General features: G+C 34.5%; 1 protein-coding gene across 4 annotated transcripts in view; it reads left to right on the forward strand.

Annotated features, from left to right (window-relative positions):
- Positions 1-10,255: 10,255 nt before the first annotated feature.
- LOC100372178 (ras-related protein Rab-3) overlaps positions 10,256-24,473 on the forward strand; it is a 29,050-nt gene continuing 14,832 nt past the window's right edge. Inside the window, exons 1-2 of one of the 4 annotated variants that reach the window (XM_002737399.4) lie at positions 10,256-10,324; positions 11,524-11,748. In XM_002737399.4, coding sequence (XP_002737445.1) covers positions 11,524-11,748 — 225 coding nt within the window. In that variant the 5' untranslated portion in view covers positions 10,256-10,324. Of the gene's footprint in view, positions 10,406-10,472; positions 10,497-10,758; positions 10,859-11,523; positions 11,749-24,473 lie in introns of those variants that run through there. The other 3 variants (XM_002737398.4, XM_085503156.1, XM_085503155.1) reach the window with 3 other exon arrangements.

Raw genomic sequence — 24,473 nt, forward strand, 5'->3', positions numbered from 1 at the left:
TGAAGTTGACAAATAACTAACAGATTATGCAATGCGGCAGAGCCCCATGCAATTATACAGTTAAATTTTGAACACATCCCAAGTCCATGTGATATCAGATTATTTTATTTAAAGTCTGAAGTCACCATTGTATAAGATATTTACTGGATTTATCCAATTGTTGCTGGAGACGGAAAAACACAGCAATTAGTACAAAGAGCAGTGACAGTTTTTGTTCAGCAAATCAAAAAAGTTAAATGGATTCATGTATATAAATAAATAGTTTTTTTTTGTTTTTTTTTTACTTTTAAATATGCACATTTTGCTCTGTAAAATAACAAAATCCAACATAAATTTATACAAAAATCAAAGTGTCCTTTGTTTTCATAAGCACAGACTGTGCTTCAGGTGTAAAGCTTTCCTGGTCTATAAGATATGAAAGATATATTAAATCCAAATTAGTTTTCAAACCGCCTAGATTCAAATCCTCTTTTCCTATCTTATAAGGGCGTTTGTCAAGTGAGTACTCCACAGCTTTGTTTTTATTTACTATCTTTAGCAGCATAGATTTCCTTACTTCCTGCAGCCTTTTCTGTAGTCGTTTTTTGGCTTTATGCTTCCCCTCCCCTCCTAAGGTGACTGGTCTATTAAATGCAAACACTAAAAATTACGGCAAACCACGATATTTTCAATGCATATCATTCATTTTGTAATCATGTCAGAGCCAAAACTGTTAATGTTTCTTTGTTTTTCGGGGGGGGGGGGTCAGCATGTTTTAAAATATAATGTTAGGGGGTCGCCCACTTTTTGTTGTTGATAGGGGTGGGTCAACTGAGATTTACAGCTGACAAAATGGAATCTGCCGACCCCCCCCAGGCCAGAGTAACTGAACAATCCCTTAAATTTATTATTTCCAACGATAGTATTTTCTAGATTGCAGGCAGCATTTACAGTTCATTCAAAGTTCAAAGTTGCGTCGGGATTACGTTGATACAGTGTAACAATGTCGGCGTCGGTGATCTCTTACCGGTGTGCAACGTAGCCAAAATAAAAGGCATGAATACAAGACTAGTGGGAGGTAATAAATTTGGGGTCGAAAGTATTCAAAAAACAGTTTTTGGCTGTTGCCATGGTAGCTGTGGACCAGGATTGTTTTGCCAATTAGTGACGGTACGACCTGCCTGTCAATTATAAACAAAATTAGCCAAGCCAAAAAAAATCTCAGTAAATTGTTGCCCACACTCAAGCGGATTAGAATGAGCTACGTCCATGCTTTTTAATCATAGAAATGTAGGGTGTGATACATTTGGCGTGAAGGTATTAAAAAATTCAGTTGTTGGCTGTTTCCATGGAAACGTGGTCAGAATTTGTTTTCAGATTTTACCAATAATAACTTTGTGCCCACACTCAAGCTGAGCAAAATGAGCTATGTCTGAGGTGTTGTATCCAAAATTTGTAGGAGATACATTTCCTGATAACTAGGGTGAAGGTGTGACCTACCTGCTAAGTTTGAGCGAAATCGGCCAAGCCAAACAAATCACAGAAGAATTAATACGTGAAAACACTAGAAATCACACACAGATACACAAAATTAAAGTGATTTTAAGGGCAATCCAAGTGGAGCGAATCGCCAATACCATGTTCATTTGCATATTGACCGTGAAAATACCAAAAACATCATTGCATGGGTGATATGCAAATTAGTTTTAGTCAAAATAAGTTACTGCTTAGAAGTACCATTACTGTTGTTCAAATTTCATTTCACTCGGCAAATATATTCATGTACCCAAACGTAAAGTATCGTACTTCTAAATATTGTTTATTTCTGCTATGTTTCGAAAAACGCTTCTCTTGAACGGACTACTTTATTCGCTCTCAGACCTCATTTGCATATGGGGTGTGGAAGTACCGATTTTGATTTCAGGGACGAATCAAAATTAACTGCAGTATATATGTAATAATGTGGAATACTTCCTTTCACTGTGAACATTTTTCCGCTAAAATAAATTCCAGTGAAAATGCCATTTCCCTCATACTCTATTGAGACTTGACACAGCACAGTGAAAATTTGATTCACACCGTATGCTTGAAAACTTTTCATCGAAAATAAATTAAGTGAAATTCTGTGTGATTTCATGAGAGTTGAAAATGAAAAAACTATATGACACCCAACCCTACCACTCCATACACAATGTAACCACACCTCAAAAACATCCTTTCACCAGTGTATTCTATTTGAATTCAGGAGAAATTTAAATAAACAAATTATATGACAACGAACTTAATTATAATTTCAACCTCTAGTTCAGCACTGATTAAATAAACTACCTCGTCTTTATGCCAACTTGAAGTTATTCAATGCCTACACCAGTGACTTCAAAATCTATGTTTCAATTCCAGGAATTTCACTTGCTATTAATTGTATGGGAGTGCCAGTCTTTTATTTTCTATAGTTGTAATGTCAATTTCTTGTGATTACTCGGAAAATGAAGCTGTAACCACAGACCACAGTGCTGCAACTAAATCCTAGTATAAGCACCGGTTAGGCAGTCTTGAACTATGCATGTGAAGCCAGCTGAGAGGTATATCCAATCCTATAGATTTCTCATTGTTTGGTAACTATTTGCTGCAAATGCAACAAAAATCAATATAAAAATATTACCCACACAGCATTCTACAGGTTACTTGTTTTTATAGTAGCGAACTTAATACTAAAGTAATGGCGCCCGTTCTCTTCGAAAAATATAAATATTGAAACATCGCACCTAGGTATCTTATCGCATGACTGTTGACATCATAGTTCTGATCACAGTCTAGGTAGTCGGGAATCCAATCATTCTCTCTCCTCTTTTCGGGAAATTGTATAAACAGGCCTATATCATAGGCGGTATCTAGTCTCCCATCCGGGAAGTTATTATCATGGTCACCACTGCTTGAAGTGTCCGAGAAACTAGGCGGGACGGACAGAAAAACAGTCCAACTTGAAAAAAAAAGTAATTCAGCCAGGAAGGAAAAGAACGTGGATAGTCTCCGACATTTTACAACGGGTTATGTGTGTATGTCGGGTTTGTTCCCATAGGCATTGGATAATAATGCGTAGTATATATATATATATTATAATAGCAAGACTATAAGTGTAGAATACTAGTATTTGGATTACTTGCCCATTTCGTGTTTTTCGGTTAATGTACAATAGCAAATGTCACCTGAAACGCAGTAACGAGTTACGTACTAGTACTTATTTTTAGTATTACTAGTACGTTGCTTGTTTATTTTTTGGTGTTTTTTCATAAAGTAAAATTGCATGTGTGTATTAATGATGAAAGCCGGGTTACCGCTGAATAACGGCCGTTACGGTGAGGGGGGGGGGGGGGTGTAAGCTTCGCTTAAAACACCGTTGAAATTACGGAGCGTAAATCGCAAAGAAGCTATAGGTAATCCAGATGATATGAATCGTCATGCGTTCGGGTGGACATGGCCCCTTTCTCCCCCTCTGGACCCGCCACTGGTTACGGTGGATAAAGAGAAATGGAGCCATACTCGCTGAGGGATTTCTAACTATGCGGGTTACCGAACGTTGACGGAAAAAAATACATTTGCGAAAGTGATTTGTTGGGACTTGTTGGACTTGTTTAGTGGCTTATTGTAAACTACATGACAAAAACACACCCCTCCAACCGAGAAAAATATTCCCCGCCCTCTCACCAAAATTTATTTTACCCACTGTACTATTTGCATAGAAGTGAAATTGCCCTCCCAAATTCGAAAAATCCCCCCGCCCACTCCTCTATAAAGTATTTCCCCGCCCGCTCACAAAACCTTACTCGAACAGCTTTTCACACGAACAGCTTCGTTGACTGCTTCCGATAGCCCTATGGGCCGGCCAGAGTCAGTCACGTAAATAGTGCGGTCGGCAACATAGGGCTATGATTCCACAGCTATGGTGGCAATGTGCACACGTTGCTTCGACAACGTTTAATCCCGGTAAAGCTAACGGGAGTAGCGGCGGGGGTGGCGACTTTAAGTCAGTCAATTCGCGTTCAACCGAGATCTTTACTTGTGAAAGTGTGTCCAACTTGTCAGTTAATTCATTCTCCCGATCCTGTAACGATGGGGCTTTGTACGTCGGAATTTTTGCGGGTGTTACCCTGTTGGAATTATCGGTGACAAAGTCAAGTCTACGCTTTCGCAACATCGAAGTGTCGTTGTCGGTGTCTACGTATTCTTTGGTCTCAGAGGACTTTATTGCTGGGGATTTCCCGTCCACCGCGTGTATTTGTAATTTCAGTGTCCCATTTTTTGAGCGCACTATGTTGTCAGTGAGTAGAAGTTTAAATCGGTCATTCCGTGGTAAATCCAGCTTTTGGGTTTCATCATCGAGTACTTAAATGCGTGTTGCTCCCATCCGACCGAGGTATTTGATTTCTCTGGTGATTAGCCCAACAAAATCTTCGAAAGACATCTGGTGTAACCGAGTTTCAGTGATGTAAATTGGGGTGATTCGTACACTTCCATAGTACATATAATGTACTTTGATTAACATCTCCGGCTCGCGAATTTCCATCATCTTGAATTTGTCTGGCACAACTGTCAATCTACCTTCCGCATGTGTGGGAACGAACTGGGAATATTTGTTCTGTTATGCAAATTAGCAATAATGCTAAAGATATTGGCCAATCAGTTTATTTGTACCGAGCCGCCGTGGTGTCTATCGAAATGAACAACTTTTGCTACATTTTAATTTTGTTGTTGTTGACCTGTCAATCACGCCTTTGATAATTACCGGGTTGTTGCCAACATTTTAAACAGATGAAGTAAATTTCAAAACAAACTGCCTGACCAATTGTAACGACTTATCAACATCGGACTGCAGTTCTTCGTGTAATCAAGGGGTGAAAGGGGTGTAAGGTTATTTGTGACTAATAGATTTTGGCGATTCTGGAAATTCTTTCTTATTTGTAGCAATATCAACAGTTATCAACAAAATGTGCGTCTTCTGCTTCACGGGATTGTAATGTCATTTTCAAATACTAGTAGTAGATTGTATTGTTACAAAGTAGTGCGCCATCTAGTGGTAATCGGTGTATTTGTGTAATCATTGTCTAACTTTGTTGGCGACTCAGAGGATGACTTTTTGCATTACCGGTATATTGACAATAACGAGTATGCCACACAAACGATTTGTGTTATAGATTGTACTAAAAGTATAACCGTAATGCGTCAGAGAAACTGTTCTATACACGTTTTTATTTATTGTTTTTATTTTTTGCTTTTTGAAGATTGCGTATTACTATTACGCTTCGAAAATGTGAACTTTGTATTCTCAGAATTTTTTATAGCGAGTGTGTCAATGCCTTATAAATAAGACACGCTGACACGTATCTTTACTAGGAACGTGTTCATATATTTTTATGTACACTACTTTTGACAAAATACTAATGCGGTCGAGTGTGTAATAAGCCTGGGACGAAGATTTCATTGTTCAAAGTAGGGAATATCTTCATTTTTTGACACCCTGTTCAAATTAAAATAGCTTCATTACCCTTATTTGTATTGACATTTTCGTGTAATCACCACGACATAATGTTTGTGTAAACAAATTAAACAAAATGTAACAAAGTCACCGAAAGTGCAAAACAATTTGGGTTTACAATTGTGTCAAAACGCGTACGGCTGCCAGTATTTAAAGATGTTTTAGATTTATTGTTTGTTTTGAAAACGATAGTTAGCGTGTGCGCTCCGAATTACCACTGCGTACGCGAAAATCCGGAACACATGCGCAATTTACATTTTAGTGGAAATTTAATATACCTAAAACATATTTGTTATTTTACGATAAACAATACAATATTTAGTTTTTATCAAGTTGCGTTTTTCAGTAATTATATTTAAGAAGGAAATGTGTATATCTTTTTAATATTCCATTAGTAGATTGTTGTTTATTCGACCGTGTGAGCCGTGTTATTTTGACTGTTGGCTATTTACACGATTGAATCGTATTTATGTTGTAGTGAGTGGAGTTTTAATTAAAATCTAGCCAAATTGACAATATGTTTATTGTTATGATTGTTATATGATAAAGTAACTTCGCAGCAAATGGTAGGATCGTACATTTGATAGACTGTGATGATTGGATAATTAATTCTATGTGTGAAAAAGTCTATACTCCATATTAAGCGGTTGTCTCGAGAATGTTAAAACACAGTCCCCCTATGCCCGGTCTGGAAACGGTCATAGTATTAGGTGTGAATTCCCTGACAAAGGCGCGTTGCTGGTATGGGTAATCCATTGTCACGTGATCAGTACACAGCCGGTCATATCATTAACATATCATTAAAAATTGGTTGGCTGATTTGTTATTTATCACACCGCATTTTATTAATGTTAAATTGGGTGATTGTTATGGATGCTCTTTTTGATCGTAAATGCAAATACATGTACTAGAGGTACTGTGGTTAAAAGAAGAAAACAATGTTTGTTTCGACTTCATATTATGTGCTACCATTTCACACAGGTTTGCCGAATACTTCTATCAGAACTATAAGTTAACGTCCCCAACTGAAAATAATGCATCGGATATACATGGTTATTTCACAGTTCATATTTTTGTAATATGAATATAATATTTAATAATACAATACAAGCTTGCATAATATGCATATACAGTGTTTACCGGTTCAGCCATATGAAATCCGTATACTGTATTACTCATACTCTTATTGACACGCATGTTACAGTTCAAACATGGCGTGATGGATTTACATGTACACAGCCCCGAATCTTAGATACTCATTCATCAATCTGACGTCATTATAAGCCTAAATCTGTCTCTGCACCCTCGGGTTATGCCAGGCTAGTATATAAATGAGGTGTGAATCAATGTAGTGAGAATTAAAGTACCTCTCAATAATATCGTTCTCAGACAAGACACCATGGAATGATGGCTTTCGCTGTTTTTCAATATGATATACTTGTAGAGGTTACCAACCACGTCTTAAAGCGGGCTAGTCGTCACCTGCGCATGCGTCAGATGGCCATATTGTATCATTGTTTTAGCAAGTGTTGTAATTGTCGCTGGGGACCCAATTTCCGCGCATGCGCAGGTGACGACTTCATATACATATTCTATTTTTAACTAGTCAAGATCAGGTTACATTCCCTATATAAGTGTGGCATCAGTTTATAGTATGATGTACCAAAAGGGCATTGCGCCATAGCAACAGATGCTACGTTTTAAGTTTCGTATGTTAGCAGATATCAAGATCCGGCGAGTATATGTCGTATACGTGCATATGCTCATGTAATCTGGAATTATATCCCACGTATTTTCAGGCAATTCGTGAAAATGTACTCAAAATGTTTGAGAAAGTTGGCTATAGATTGCACGACAATGTTTCTTTTTTTTATATTTTCATGGTAACATAAACGTATTCTATTACAGTGTCGTGTTTTACAGTGCCGTTTTATTACATTCGATTAATTTTTGACACTGTTAAAACAAAAATAGAATTTATATCACTTTCTAAAACCCGGATTTGTACACCTTCAACTAAGTCACGATATCAACCTTTTGCTATGACGTCAGCATATGATTTGAGATATGGCTTAAGCCTACTCATAATTTTGAGAACGTTGGTTATAAAGCGCATGACAATTTCATTGGTTTATTGTGTAAAATCATGGAGCCATTGTTCCATGGCACAATGAATTAGCATTCTTTGTTTGTTACAGTGACGTTTTTAGTTTGTTTTTTTTAAACTCGTTATTTTTAGAACAATTTCATAGAACACCGTGACAACGTTGTAGAAAAATTGCATTTTTGACACTTTTAAAAACCCAGATTTTTGAAATAATTCAGAACAACAAACAATACTCCATCATTCACAATATATGATTCTTCCAATCTATGTTACCGGCCTACAATTTGAGATATGGCATAATATCTCTGCGATATGAGCCTACGGTTAAAGCCCGGGTTATAATATTATCCACTAATTGAAAAATCATTAAATACAACCACAATTTTTTTCGAAAATTGTATTGGTGACTCCCAAACTCTTTTTCTAAATCAATTATATTGCCCGGGAGTACAATTTATTGTAAAATAAAATAAATAAATTATGGGTACATGTTAAATGTAAATGAAAAAGTTTCCCGGCTTATTGGTTCGGACCAGTCCACGTGATCGTAATTGGGTACATTCAGACCAGAGACTAAAATCGACTACTATTCTAATTAAAGTGCAAAATTTAAATTAGATGCCACTATATTATTAAAATGCCCTTGCAGCCATAATGTTAATTAGAGTGCCCAATGAATATTAAAGTACTCATTCAGCTATTGATTTCGAGAAACGTCCCCCGTTTTAATAAAATGGTTTCCTGATAAATAATTTGATAGGCTAATAATATCGTTTGCCTGATAAAGCTACGATTGACACCGATTTACGTGAGTTTACTGCAGAAAATTAAGAATCATATTATAACGTTTATTAAAGGTATATTCTATAAGCCTCACCCCTTTGTATCGTTTCGAGGTAACCTTAATGCATTTGTTTCTAGTATGTCAATCTTCTATTCGACTCTGGCAAACTACATACTTTACATGGGGCCGGTAGTATTCTGAATTTAGAACATACTAGTATACTTAACATAAATTACTATTTGGGGCAGTTGTTTTTGCTGATTCAGTGTAATTCATTGACAAATGGATACAAGTTTGGCGTATTTTTATTTATGAACAGGCTTCTACCCTAATAGGAATTGCTATGTGTCTTCGCGTTAGTTACAGACCACCGTTGTTTAAAATTCTGTGTCTCGCAAATCACCGGCGTCCGCCGCTCAAATTTCGTTTCACGTGCTGCAAGGGACTGACACTAGACTGTACACGACGTGATACGACAAATACGACGCTTGCAAGTTCGAAATATTTCACTGAGATGATGATTCATTTATTTTGTTTATGATGTTATTGTTTACTGCATTTTTACTGTATTTTAAAGCGTTTTTTTTATCAGTGATGACGTATGATTGTGCTTCTACCCGGCACAATGTGTGTGTGTGTGTGTTATGTATGACGTCATCGTGATCTATATCCGGCGTGACCTATTATTTTGAAGCTATATATAAATAAATAGATAAATAAATAAATAAATAAATAAATAAATTAATAAGTTGACGACAATAACAGAATAATATATTTATTTTATTTATTCATAAACGCCACATTGTTCAAGTTCACTGTCACGTAATGTAAACACAGAGTTTGAGCGTGACGTCATTCAGTAACCTAGTACTGAAGGACACGTCTTTCATTAAATGGAGTCACCCAGCTAGTACAACGACGTAACTTCCAGCAGCCGATATGGGAACAAACGTTCATTTCTGTGTATCAAAACTCAAGTTCACGGCGGTCGAGCGGGTGTTTGTATTGTGTGTGATGGCGCCATCAGGAGGCAATGTAATTTTTACTTTTGTTTATTATTAGTGTGATATACAAAGACTGATTTCGGGGCCTAAACACAAGTTGTAAACACAAAATTACCTTACAAAAAACACAGCGTATAGAAGTAGTCAATAAACATGAAGTAAAGAAAAATGTATATATATTAGAATGCATTTTCCGTTGAAGAATAGGTCGATTTTTTTTCTGATGAGTGACCGGATAGGATTGAATCAGAACTTGAAGAAACAAAAAAACAGAGAAACAAAATATTAGACACAATACCCAGGACACAATGATGAAGAAAGTCAAACATGAACGCATGTTTTGTAAGTACTCATGAGGCTGGACGCTTCTGTGACGTCAACATGACGTAATGAATGACACCAAACGTGGATGTCGTCGTTGAAATGAAGTTGACAACTGTGTTCATTGTACAGTCGCTTGTCATTTGTAGTACTTATTTATTTACATGTATTAACAAAAATAAAAACGCTACAAAAAGATGGTTTGCATTACGTAGAAAGCTAACATATCATTTTGAGGTAATAGTAATATTCATACAACAGTACTAAATAGATCTAAGTATGCGACAACTCTACGCAGAAATCGAGACGGGAGGTAAATGACCCCTGAATTTATCACATTTGGAATTTGACCTCACTCTATATTTCACTCGATACGACAATTGTGGCGGCTAATTTCAAAATCTTGTTTCTCTGTTTTTTGTATTGTCTATTTACCATATCCCACAATACAATGACCGCGTGACAACTGATTTGTTTTTCATGAATTTGACTATTTCCGACGTCATAGCACGAGCGCCCCCGGGTAACATTTCTCTCGTCACATCCGGGTTCGTGTCATTTTCATATGCATATTAGCACCAGTGATCCAGTGAAAGGTAGGATACGTCTCTCCATTCTGTCTGTTTTGTTTTGGTTCAGCCCATAGAATTTAAGGACTAAAGTGTCATATTAATAAGGTAAATATTGGACTATCACGTAAACGTTTTAGCTTTCTCTCTCGCGACGAATCAACGGAGAAACCATCCCGATTTTCCACAGGACTCAGGTGTACGTAAGCAAAGATGGCCTCCCAGCATAACATATGGCTATGTGTAGTGCACTGATGACATGATTGTGATGAAACGTCATATTTTATTGTTTTGGTAAATTGCCGATCCTCGAACCCCTAAATACGAGTTTAGGTAGATTGATAACAAAAGTCATCTTTGAATGTGTTTATATATCCATGGTTGATTTCCCATCTACCGTAATCATTTCGATGACAAAATCCGGTGAAAACCGGCATTCCCCCTTTCGGTCTCACTTATGTTGAATATGTCATTATAATATTTTAATCTGTTTAATATCGATTTGCCGTAGCTTTTTTGCGCCAACGTCTTATTGAAATGAGACACGAAGGGGTGGTTCAGGTAATTCTCGCTCGATTTCACCGATTTTGTCGTTGTTTCGTGCTCCTGTGCCCTTCGTTCGTGTTTGGTGATATTAATTTTTTTATGCTATGTCATAATTCTGACATTTTCTTTGTGTGTTTGAGTTCTTCGCTTATTTCTACGTGCCCCGATTACCGAGTGGGCCGTAATATCCAATTGTCTGATTTCGTCATCACTACGTCAGCGCCAAGGTTATCACTGACAATTTCCTATTTTGGATGTTTTTTTGGTGAAAAACATATATTAATTTTCAAGTCAAAAGGTGTTAGACTTGCTTTAAGTGAAATTGTAAAATTTGAAACATTCCCTGTTGTAGCTTTCTTACAGGAATCTTATAGGTATTACGATTTGTGCTAGATTTTTATCCTCTTGTTTTGCTGTTTAGTTCTACTCCTCTGTCGTATTAATTTAAGTGTTAAATTGCACAGTGTGTTTTAGATTAATTTATTATTTTTAAAGCTGCCAATTAACCAAATGCTGTTTAAATGAGAAAAAAAACACGTTATTTTTAACCAGGGGGCCCTCTTAATGTCAAAAGGGGCACCGTTTCCTTTACCATACCGAATCTAGTTTAAATACTAAATCACATTTTTTCGTCTCTCTGTTTGCTCTCTTCATTATACTCCTGTCTTTGGATCTAAAAGATGGCGTCAGCGGCGGACAATAAATGGCAGAAAGATGCCGCAGATCAGAACTTTGACTACATGTTCAAATTGCTTATTATTGGAAACAGTAGTGTGGGGAAGACGTCGTTTTTATTCCGTTACGCAGATGACTCCTTCACGTCGGCTTTTGTGAGCACAGTGGGAATAGATTTTAAAGTGAAGACAGTTTTCAGAAACGACAAAAGAGTAAAACTTCAAATATGGGTGAGTAGATTTTGGGTTTTCTTTCCTATGTTAATTTTTCACATTTTTATGAATGTTGGTTTAATGTTAATTCTTGACTGACTCTGACATAGCAACGATGGACATTGTGTTTCTTTATAATGGATTCCTTTTAAGTTTCTATTTTCATTCACTAGCGTATTATATATTAATCTTTCTATTGGGTGTTATTTTGTTGCTGATTCTGACCTTGAAACAATTTTATTCCATTGGTTGATTTTTTTAAAATCACTTTAGGGTTTTTTCATATTCATACTCGCTGTTAATCAGAAGTGACATTGATAAAGTTAGTAGTTTATACAACGTCATATGCATATGAAATGAACGATAATGATTGAATCATAATTCTCAACACGATAGCTTCATTAAGATCGTCCTTGATGATTCAAGCTAAATGGAAGCAGTTGCCATAGCAATAAGAAAGGCATGATAATGAAAATTGTAAACTAAAAGAATCTGTCATTCTTTGCTTGTATTTCCAATCTACAATAAATATTAGTACGAGTACAATTGACTTACGTCAGTCGTCAAAATGCTGATCTTGCTTGCAGCAGTCTGAATGGGAGAATGATAGCAGTTTTTGCATCAATATCATTTGATTTCTAAGCAAAAAAAGAAGAGTTAATTAAATTTGACTCCTGTCAATTTCATTTTTAATTAATGAGAAATGAAAATTGGTTCAAACTGCTTTTGGTGAAATTATAATTTTTAATTTGGTCTTATTTCATATTATTTTCAGAATGTCATTTGAGCTGTATTATTAATAAAAGGAAGCTATAATTTGAATTTTGTTGAAATTGTTTGATATTTAAATGATATTGACCAGTAATTAGTCTGTTCATCTAGATCCTTTCAATTAATTATTTAAAATAATTTCAATTGCTCTATATATCTTGGTTTCATTCTACATGGCCATTTAAATTAGTGTCGTTCATTTAATTAGGAATTATGTGTTAACAACTAGATTGTGTTGATTGACAGATGGTGTCAACTTCTCTCTGGAGTCTTGTGATTTATTTGTTTGTCTGAAGTGACTGCAAAATACCATCATGTTTTATTTCGATGCTGGTTCTTCATTTCATTGCCGTATCCCACTTGTATATGTGAATGTATCGTTCATTTCACTCAACTAGTAACATTGATTCATAGTATTATTTATTAACCCAAACTCCTTTGTCAGTGTAAATGATTTTAGTTTCTATAAAACTATTTTAATAATCAAGAAACTAGATAGTTATTGTGAAATAACAATGAACCACAGTGAAAACACCCCTGGCTTTATACCGTAAGAATCATGGTCAACTCTTGTCTTTTTCTACTCAAAATAAGCTAATCTGCACTCAAATTCTTTGCATACTTGACTGATAAAGAAAAGCCTGTTTTTGGTTTATATAGATAAACAATTTAAGAAATAAAGACAATGACAAGCAATGAGATTTTTAGCACTAGACTTTTGTGTCATCAAAAAATGCTCAGTAAATATTTAAGACAAGCCCTAAATGAATCTACATACGTATGTACATGTACGTCACTGTTGTATGCAAATTACATCAATTCTAGCAAAGTCTAATACATTCTTAGTTTGTGCAAGAAGGTCTCTAGTGCTAGTGTCAAATAATGGCTATGTTTATTTGAGTTCGGTAGTCGGGGGGAAAAATCAGATATGTTCAGCTGGGTGTGTGATCACTTTAGGAAATTTTACATTGCTTGCTTTAAGGCATGTTTTATTTATGTCACTTCAAAATCAGCCTGACTGACTTAGTGTTAATCTAAACCAATCTGGGTGTTCCCTACATCAAACTAAGCATGAGCAAATATTCTGAATATTTTAATTTACATACCACCTACACACTACTTGTCACTTTAATCATTTAGCTACCATGACAACAGTGATAGATGCACAGTTTACACAGTACTGTAAATCATTTAGTTTTTGTTGCTAGGAATTTTCCCGATTTTATGACACTCTGATGGAGACAAAATTTTGACACTCAGGGTGTTGTCTGACCCAAAAGAAATTTTCGTAGTGACAAAATATTTCTTTTAAAATTTAAGCGAATTGAATTATTTAGTCTGCATTGTGATGCTTTCTGAATAAATTCAGATGTTGTTTTTGTATTTGTTGTATCTTCTGTCTTTGTTTTATGTGGAAAAAAAACAAGTGCAAGCGTGTACAGTACATTTAATTTTGTTACAGAAACCATATTTAATATTTGGGCTGGGTGGCCATTTTCATATCATAATTGCTTCATAGCAGTAATGTAATCAGATATCCCCTGCGTCATCAATGCTCTTTGGAACACAAGCACCATCAAAGTTGCTTTCATTAATGTGGCTCACTCCTCCTCAGAACCAATCATTCATGAGTCTGATGCTGCAATCACCAAGTTGCCAGTGGTTAGTAACATTACAAATGCTCATATAGTAAAAATTAAAGCTAAAACTCCCCATTATTCGTGCATTCACTAGTTGCTGTCTTCGAGCGATACGTATAAACAGTGATTTTTGTAGAGCAGAATCTCTCCTTGCAAAAATTGATTATTACAGTAATTGCTGGAACTGACATTTATACTCCTTGAAGCAATGTTTTACACGATGAGGTGAAGCAACTGGTTGCCATGATTACTGATAAGGCAATGTTTGCATGAAATGAGTGTTCACTGTAATATGAAAGGGGAGGGGGCATATGTATTGCGGGTGGATGAGTTTGGATATGTACAGAAACCACCTGTTAATCTGTAGAAAATCTATACAAAACATCATGGAATGTACATGTGTAAGTGTTCCAAAATTCATAATATAGATTTGAGAGGCACATAAAATTATATTTAATAATTGATCTATTGTTCATACTTATTTCTATTGTTATTGTATTGTTTGTCTAAAGTATATTATTTCAAAAAAATCAATTTCCTTGGTAGGTATATTGCATTTTCAATATCAGTGTCAAATAACAATTTGATTTCACTGTCGTTTGTTTTACGGCTAGTAAATTGATGTTCCTTGTTTGATTACTTTTATGACTCTATTTGAATTTTACTACTGCCACATATTGATGCGTAACCCAAACTTGTTGTTTGGTTTTTTCTTTCACTATGGCTTGTGCTCATCTTTTTGTACTCTAATGCTCTCGCCTTTGTGTGTGTGTGTGTGGTTTTTATAGTATTAACAAAAGTATCATGCAGCAAAGACAATCACAGTACAAAGGTAGTACAAGAACAGTGACATTCTGTTCCATTTTTTCTGCAGAGAGTAGTGTAGTACAGCACATTTTAAATAGCCCAAACCTGTATTTGTTCTTTGCCGTAATAATATTTATTTTCACGTGTTGAAAATATTGGCACATTACGTCAACATCTGTGTGATTTCTGATAGAGCAATTGTATACAGCTGACTGTGACAAAATATATTGGGCACTGTGAAATCAAAAGAGGAATCATTATGTCGTGTTGTGATGTTCCGTGACAGTGTCGTGTGTGAGAATTGTCTAAAAATAAATGTATACTTGACACACTGGTATTATTTACACAACAACATTTGTCGTTCATACGTTATTGGCAGTCTGTGGTCATCTTTGTTTTGCCACACTCTGTATTGAATAGTAGTCTCTATTATAACTGGTATAACTTGAACATCAGCACAGTTGGCCTCACTGAAATAATTTCAAAACATCTAGTATTTTGTATTCTTCTACTAATGGTTGTCTGTATATATGTGTGTATAGCCATTGTGTATAAATATCTGAAGTCAAGACTATGAATGGTGTACAACAAGCTGCCAGATGTGTACATGGGGGTATTGTTTACGTCAATGGACAATTATGACTCATCCTATGTATTCAATGTTCTCTGTGCCGAGACTGGTGTGCCATTTGATGGAATTCGTAGATGACCATACTTAGATGTGTATCAGCAAATAAACCAGGTGACCACGGTCCCTTGCAACACCGAAATATGCCAGTAATTTACCTAACAGTTGGTTCTTTGTTTTTTTGTTTGTCTATCTATCTAACCGGAAAGAATTTGGTGTAAAGTTGTTATACATACGCGAAAGTAAAAAAAAAATGGTGGGTCAACCCTCTCATCCCTCCCAACCTTCTCTGCTCACCCACTCCTCCAAACCCAACCCTCCCCTCCCCTCCTACATGTATGTCTCTTTTTGTCCCTTTTCATAAAATAAACTGGTGTAATTTTTTTCTTTTTTTTTCATCAACTCTCGTCAACAATTTCCATGTGGAGAAATATGTCCATTTTGTCCGAAATTAACAGCAAAACCTGCGTTGAAACTGTTGTTGCTGCAATTCGGTGGGAACAATTATTATTCAAACCAGGCCTGAAATGATATAGCAGCTTGTGACATTGATGGATTGCTTTTGAAATAAGGAATTGTTTTAGGATTATTTTTTCTTCTATAAATGTCTAGAATCTGGGTAATCTTAGAGTTTGTTGTAATCCATGTTTCTTCTCTATATTTACATAAGATCATAGTTACCTGCCGCACATCATTAAACATACCTGCATCTTGAGTCATGTTTCATTTCACCTTTCCCGCCCCTTTACAATTTTTCTTTTGGTTTTCCCCATTTTAAAACCTTGAAGCTAAATATTATAAAATAATTCATTTCAAGTCAAAATCAACTTATTTTCAACCATTTGCAAATCAATCTGCATTCAAATAATTGGAAATTAGGCTCATTTGATTCATAATTGAAAAAAAAACAACAGAATGTTGCACCATAATTTTGACTGAAAAATGATTTTTGGATAAAAAATGATGGGGGATGTTAAAATTAAATTCTATCATTATCTATGACATTCACCATGATTGTATCTTTATTGCGATATTAATATCCTAAAAAAAATGCTTATTTATGATTATTTGATTCTTTCTCCCATGACTCATTTTGTATAATTTTCAGTAAACAATACATAGCGGCTTTGCTTTCTGATTTATATATGCCCGTCATTTAACTGTGGAAAGCTACTGATGCACGACATAACACAACTGACTGATTCATTTGACCTGTCCATGATGATTAGTGTGTGAAATAAGATACTTTCCTTTCACTTAGTATAGGCCTTACTCGCATGTTTGCTTTTGGGCTACCGATATGAGGTAGCAAACCTCCTCTGCTATCAGTACATCAAGATAAGGGGCTTGATTACAAATTTAATGTGGCGTGTCATCGTATTGGTGGAATGATAATGTTTTAATGGTAGAAACCTACTCGTAAATGAAAATACCCAGAATTTATTTATTTTGCAATATATTTTGTTCAAGTATTTTAGGTAATGGCGGCCATCTTGTATGATTTTACCATTGGCTGCTATGGTACATATATAGATATTATCATGGCGTATTTCAAATTGTGGCCGAGTTTAAAAAAAGGATATATTGTTACTGATAGATCTTTTTTTTTTTAATCTTGATTTTTAAAAAAATCTGCATTTCAAAAAATAGTAAGAATGTATCTTCTCTGGAACCATTTACATAACTGTAACCCACAACAGGGTTGTTGTCATGGCAATATAGCTCCATTTTAGTGCATTATAACTGATGAACAAAAGCATTATGTAAATTATGACCAACTTTCTCAAAAATTGTTCGCACCTTGCCAACCACCTTAGCTATCGATCTATGTTCGTTATTCAAGATCACGTTCTCTCAAATCATATTGTTCTATGCATATAAATTTACTGGAAACAAATAGGCTATTCTATTTTAAATGGGGGTGGAAGCTAGATTACTCATTAACATGCATATGAACCATAATGCTTTCGTCATGATAATGTGTTTGATAACAATAATATTACTTTAGGTTTCAACATCGTATATTTTCATCATGGCATCGCCTCCATTAATATTGTTATACATTATTTAAACATTAACATAAGAGTGCTGCAATAGATTTTATGGTTGTTTGAAAGGACGAAATGTCACTAAACTTTTTGACTCTTCATCTTAATTAAATGGCGGTGATCATTGCATCGATATAGGGCCCATAGCAATGTATACAAAATACATTTTAAAAATGTGCCACACATAGACTATCACCCCTTGTAACGTTAACTTTTATTAAATTCCAGTTTTTTATGCTCAACATTTGCGTTTTTTTTTTTTGGTATTTTATTTTAAGTCACATATAAAAGTACATAAAATTATCCCATCAAAAGAGTACAATTTCAACACAATTTCGTATTCTTATAATTATCTTGTTACCATGGTTTTTGTATAGGAATTTGTCTTGAGTTAATTATCTAGACATGTATTAATTTTACTTCATTCTTATCCCCCTTCTAAGGTACAATTTCTGCAATGTCAGAAATACTTTTTGTCTCTGTGTTACCTGACTAAATTGGTTGTATGATGAAGAGGTAATTCTGTCACATGGAACTACTTCTTTCAATGTAGCATTGATTATTTTTATATCGAGTTGTTCACTCTTGTCATAACCAGCTGGTTGTAACCACCGGTGTCTCTGTTCCCACCGCTCTGAATAGTTCCAATGATTCATCAAAACACGTCTCTTTTGTGTCTGGATAATGATATGACATTTTGAAGGTTATACTAGTATGCATATCACTGTTGGTAGCAATATACCGGGGATAGTCTTGTTCATTTTTTGCCTTCAAGTATTTAAATTTTCACAATGTTCACAATTTTTTTTTTTTTTTAGTAAATTGGAAGTTATGTTTATTTGGTCAAAAATTAAGCAAAAAAATATCAAAAAATGTGCAAAATGTTGCTCCATATTTTTGTGAGAAAAAATTACGTTCATACGGTGCAAATTAATTATCAATATGGACGTCATTTAAAAGTTCCATTTTCCTATTCTAAATCTATAAAATATCCTGAATTATTAATTATGTTAGTTAATATTCAATCATTTCAATATTTCAGTTTCAGTCGTGCATCCCTGCACTGGCTTGTTGCGTAGTTTCCTTGATTTTGTAGGAAGTTAAGAAAATCGCTTTCTTACTATTGGAAATCTAAAAAACAGAACAAAAAAACATTATTTATCTGACTTTAATAGCTAAGCAGTGGAAATTGATTTAAATTTGAGTTATTTTCATCCAAGTGCTTTTAATTAAAATCTATATCTGTTGTATATCTTACTAATCATGTCAAATTTTTTTGGGATGATATTTTATAAATTGAATATGTATGTCACATTTATGCTGTTATTTCTAAAAACGTGATTTCATGAATTGATTTCTTGTTATCTCTAAATCTCCCATGTATGGCCCCATTAGGTTTTACTTAAGACTGTGCTCATGAATATTTAATCATGAAATAAGATTTATATCATTTTGCGCTCCGAAAATTGCCCATTATCCAAATATCGTTGCTATAATTGCAAACCAATTTTGCAACTTGCAAATATCATTTTTTTTCTCTTTTCAGGAGCATTCTAAATATTAATATCCTTTCTGCTCATAGATAAATATTATTACAGACTTTTTTTGTAATGATTTATTAAAATATTAATCAAAATTTGACCGCAAGCTGTACTATTTTTAGAAATTAGGTAATATTCACCAATTTGTCTTCATCAAGTCACATCGCTATCAAATTATTCAGTATAAATGTTACAATTGATCAAATTGAGGTGTTTCGCACTTTAAATTCATCTTGCATACCTAGATCCTCTAACACCATAATTCATTGATTCATTTTGTTTACAATATTAATTTTAGTTTTTCTATTTTACTTGTCTATACATTTATTTCAATAGCTGGGTGGGATTTTTACTTCTAGAATAGATAAATTTTTGACTTTTGTTAATCCACCAGGATTTATGGATTAGCCGCAGTGTGTGTGCATGTGTTTGCCTGATTCAACTGAATCAGTTGAAACTTTAACAAAAAAATTTCAAAATCTGATAGAAAATAGCAGACCAGTTGCATTATCTACATGTAGGTCATGTGACGTATTAATAAAAGATAGGACTATAACTTTGAAGACACAAATCCACTTAAAAAAAATTAGATTTTCTCAGTTATACATGTATATTACACAAATTCTTGCAGTTGTCATTGAAGTTCAAAAGCAATTTATAAGGACATTATCCGGAAATTCCAGGATGTGTGACCTTTAGGGGTCATCCAAAAAAACTATCAAATAAAAAATACATGGTTGTTGAATCATCATTTTTATTAAAAACGAAGCATCATTTATAAATGTTTCCGTCAATATGCCGATCCATCCACAATTGACGTGAAATTGCTCTCGTTTGCTGATTGCTATTTGATTTGTCGAAGAAAAAGGTTACTACGTCAGGGCCGCCGCATTGAGTGCTGACATCAGCACCGACTTGAAGGAACCACATCCAATGAAAAGATGTTTCATTATAAGATGTCAGTTCATCAGACCTCTCAGTAGGGTATTTTTAAAGCTAATCACACTTTGCCATTGTGATGAAGTATCATTATTATATGCATGCTATTTCTCACATGAAATGTATCAACTCACTAATAACCAACATTTTTGGCTATTCTTGTGTCCAATCAGCCTGTTTACTTCTTGTTGGTCCAAAAACCGAGACTTAAAAATTCACCTCAGTACGTCGTCCATCTTAGGCTGCCTGAACTGATCATGTCCAATCGTTATGTACATTACAGTACAAGCATAACTTAACGTTTAGCTGGTATAAAGCTACTTCAAAATGCTTTCAAAAACACTGTACTGTAAGTATCTGCCTAAATGTCTACTTTGGTAAATGTACAAAGATAAGTTAAAATTTAATTGCTGACTGTGATTCTTACTTTATAAAAAAAGTTTTTCTGAAAAGGCTGAGCATCAGAACAGCTTTTGGTTTGTTACACTTGGTCTGCACTGACTGGCCTGTACTGTATACATAATACCTCATGTCACTACATACGGATACATACATTTAGTGATAAAATTCAAGATGGCTGTCTCACCGGAATTACTGTAACAAAAATGTGCCAAATCAAAGTATTTTTACAATTCGGGATTGTTCCAATGAATTGAATATTATATGTCAATTTACAAGTCTGGTTTACAATGGCCTATGAGTAAAATGAAATACTTCCAGAATCTCACATCCATCATGCCTGGACTGATTAATATGCAAGTGATAACCAGGGAGAGAGTCACAAACTCAGAATAAGGTAGGTTAATCTGTCAGTTTAGGAACAAGGTAATAAAATGAGTTATTAGCAACTTGATTTGAGAATGAGGTACATTGATCGCTTGGGAACAAGGTACTGTGATCCTAGAGCTGCGAGAGTCTCTCGTTTAAAATACTGAGTGGGAATCGTCAGCAGGGGCAGTTTAAAAGTTAACATATTTGGCGCCGTAGTGCCGTACAGTGTCCATAATATATGTATGTAATTGTATCAAGTGCGTTAACAGACATATGGCCAAATAATACTTACACATACTGTGATAATGCACGTAGTACACATAGAGAGAAAACAACTTCTAGAAATTAACCACATTTTTTATTTATATTCATTCAAGTTCCATGCGTATGAAGACAAATATTTGTCGTATTTGACCTAATTTGTTTTATATGATGATGTGACTTTTTAATCGGCATCTAGTCTCTCATTACTTGTAATTTAGTTTATTACTCCCATGATGCACCTTGATTTAAGACATGTCATGATAATGGGTAATGCGACCAATGTGAACAGTTGAAGCCATGTGATGGATGGATCCAGGTGTGCAATATGATTAGATTGCAATCCAAATATCAATTTTTTATATCATAATAATGGATCATCTTTTCAAAATTCAGGAACATGTATGTTAGTAGTTCGTATAATCTGAATTGCGAAATGAACACCTGGTATGTTTTTTTATTACTTTGTCAATATCGCCTATTCCTCTGTTAGAATCTTTCTATCTTCACATCCTGACAATTTTTGTCAGTTAGTGCCCATAATTTAAAAATTTGAATTTTTGTCTAATTAACTGTGCGATATTTAACAGTGCATGTGTTGTTGCGTTTCTATTCACTGATTGGTTCCTACCTACATCATACATGAGGTGCAATTTTAGTTCCTTATTACAACAGCGAGCATTCAACTAAACTACAGTTGACCCAAAGCAGTACTTTACTTCAATTTCTTTTTTTTTTTTTTAGCATGAATGTGAATGTTAAACTGATGTTTAATATTTAACAGATTTAACCAACAGCTGTTTTGATTGCAGAGAAACTAGCACGGCTTAGAAGACTCTTTAGATATGAACGTACATTATAAACAAGTCTGTAATGTGTTTTACAAGTTAATTTTAAGGGTTGTTACGGCTGGATGGACTAGATTCTGGTGCCACTGTTCTGATACCTCTCCCATTTATACATAACTTAAATTATACAACTTAACTTTATTTTCATAAAAACTTTTTATAAAGAGTTTCAGTGTCACCAATGATTTCAACACCTCAACAATAAGTTCTAGTTTTTATTTTCTTGCAATTTTGGCCAAATATGCTTAACAATTTTTGATGTTTTTAGAAAATAAAGTTTTACATTAGAATGTGTTACTCATTGTTTGTAGTAATTGTCTATGTTACAAATATAAGACACATTTAGAGAAATTACTCTGCACAAATTAGATGTGTAGTAATTTTAAAAGCAAGCCAAGCTGGCTTAAAGGTAGCTAAGTATTAACTATTTTCCGGGAAAAAAATTAAAACAGAAAACACTTGCCCCCCCCTCCTTTATACATGTCTGCCACACCCAAAAAAACCTGTTTAGTTGTCTGATGGCGCTAGCCAAATGGTTCAAACTTTAGCATTGATAAAAAACGTTTTTTATTTTAAATTCATCAATACATTTTCCAAGTATAGCTGAAAGGTAACTAAATGTTAAGTTTTGCTTGGACTGTACTGTATACTACTTTCCAGGAAAAAATTCAAAACAGAGAGCACTCATACTTTTACCTCCCTTTATACGTGTCAGCCACATCCCAACAAAAATCTGTTTAGTTGTCTGATGGCGCTAGCCAAATGGTTCAAACTTTAGCATTGATAAAAAACGTTTTTTATTTTAAATTCATCAATACATTTTCCAAGTATATTAAAAATAAATTTGTAATTGTAGATATGACCTGTTATCCTGCTTGACAATTCACAATTTTTTCTTGGTATTGAAAATTCAGTAATATTTAACACAGAACATAAATAGTTGATGCAAGTAACGTTTTGTATTTAAATAAATCATGCACGCATTAAGCCGATTTTCACCAAATTGACAGCACCGCTCGGGATGGAATGCTTAGAATACTTCTGTAATCAGTAATGACATTATGAATACTGTCCATATAGTGATGTATCCCATTACCTATTTAGCAGCTTATATCACCTAGGTAGCCTGGGAATCTCATGCCCTCCAGCTTTTTTTTTCTTCTTCTTCGGTTGCTTGGCAACCTGTCTTGCGTATCGAGTAACCAGGTGATGAGGTTAAAGATAAAAATGATCATATTTTCCCGGTTATACCTTGTCGATACCTACCAGTAGATTGTATTGTGGTACATTTGTATTATGGTGTGCAATACCCGTGAACTTTGACCTAGAACAGCTATGACTTTGGTGTGGAATTACATGGCTTTATAATCAGCTTCTAAAATAAGAGTATAAATTGTCTTATAATGATTGTGAACGCCTACGTCTCTAGAACGTTGGGGGTTTGAAAATGTCAAATGGAAGCTCCCATTGGGCTAGTACATTGTATGTAGCTAAGTCATGCTTTTAAGTGTTGCCTTTTTTGTTCAGTTAATTTGCTCACACATTTTCCTTGATTACTCCATTTTGGTATTCAAGAATTATTATATAATAATAATTGGATGAAAACATAAAAGTGAACTAACAAAAATGCTTATTTTCTCATACCAGTTATCAAATTTAGTTTTTCAAATCATTGTGAGGAAACCTCTTTTGTCATTTTTTTTTTCAATTTTCAAGCGTTTTGGAAATAAAATGGTACACATTTTTCAAGAAAAAATACATCAAGCATCTATTAGCATCCTTCTATCTCAACTTACATGTATGTTTAAATTTATTTAATTACCCATAACCTTGCTTTATTTTCAGTTTATCTAACTTTAAACAAAAAATGTACACATGTGAATTCCTGTTGTTTTTCTGCTAAACTTTATTGAGGCTGCCTCTATTATTATTACCAGATATTCATAGCAATCAGTAGGTCAATCAATCCAGTCACTTGCTGTGTAGTGATAAGGCATCACTTTAACTCTTAAGTTGCTGCCAAAAAGATTCCTGGCTGGCACAAGCTTGATAACAAAACAATCTCATTAAATTTTATGCGCATATATTGGGCTTAGTAGATGCTTGATGGTAGTGTCAATTTATTTTTTCAATCTTATCTTCTCTAAGTGTTTTCAAAAGTGTCCGCGTTTGGCTGCCAGTGTGTGCTTTCAAACTTAGTGATATGGTGATAACAACCGCAACAACCATTTCATGTCATGCTCGTAGCAAGAAATTGTGTTAACTTCAAATTCTGCTTCCCAGACCCCCAATATTGGAAAGGAACTCCCATATTAGTGTAGGAAAGGGTCTCATTTGTGATAGATACACAGACTATATTGTCAACTGAAATTTTACATCGGCACTCGCTATACCAAAAATCTAACTCGATCTCAATCTTTTGTGTTAGTGGCTTCCATGATATTTTGTTGCCACGGTGAATATCTAAAGGTTCAAAGTAGTCACAGTGA

Source organism: Saccoglossus kowalevskii, chromosome 9 (assembly GCF_978046115.1).
Source record: "Saccoglossus kowalevskii chromosome 9, keSacKowa6.1, whole genome shotgun sequence".
In the NCBI taxonomy this organism is placed as follows: domain Eukaryota; kingdom Metazoa; phylum Hemichordata; class Enteropneusta; family Harrimaniidae; genus Saccoglossus; species Saccoglossus kowalevskii.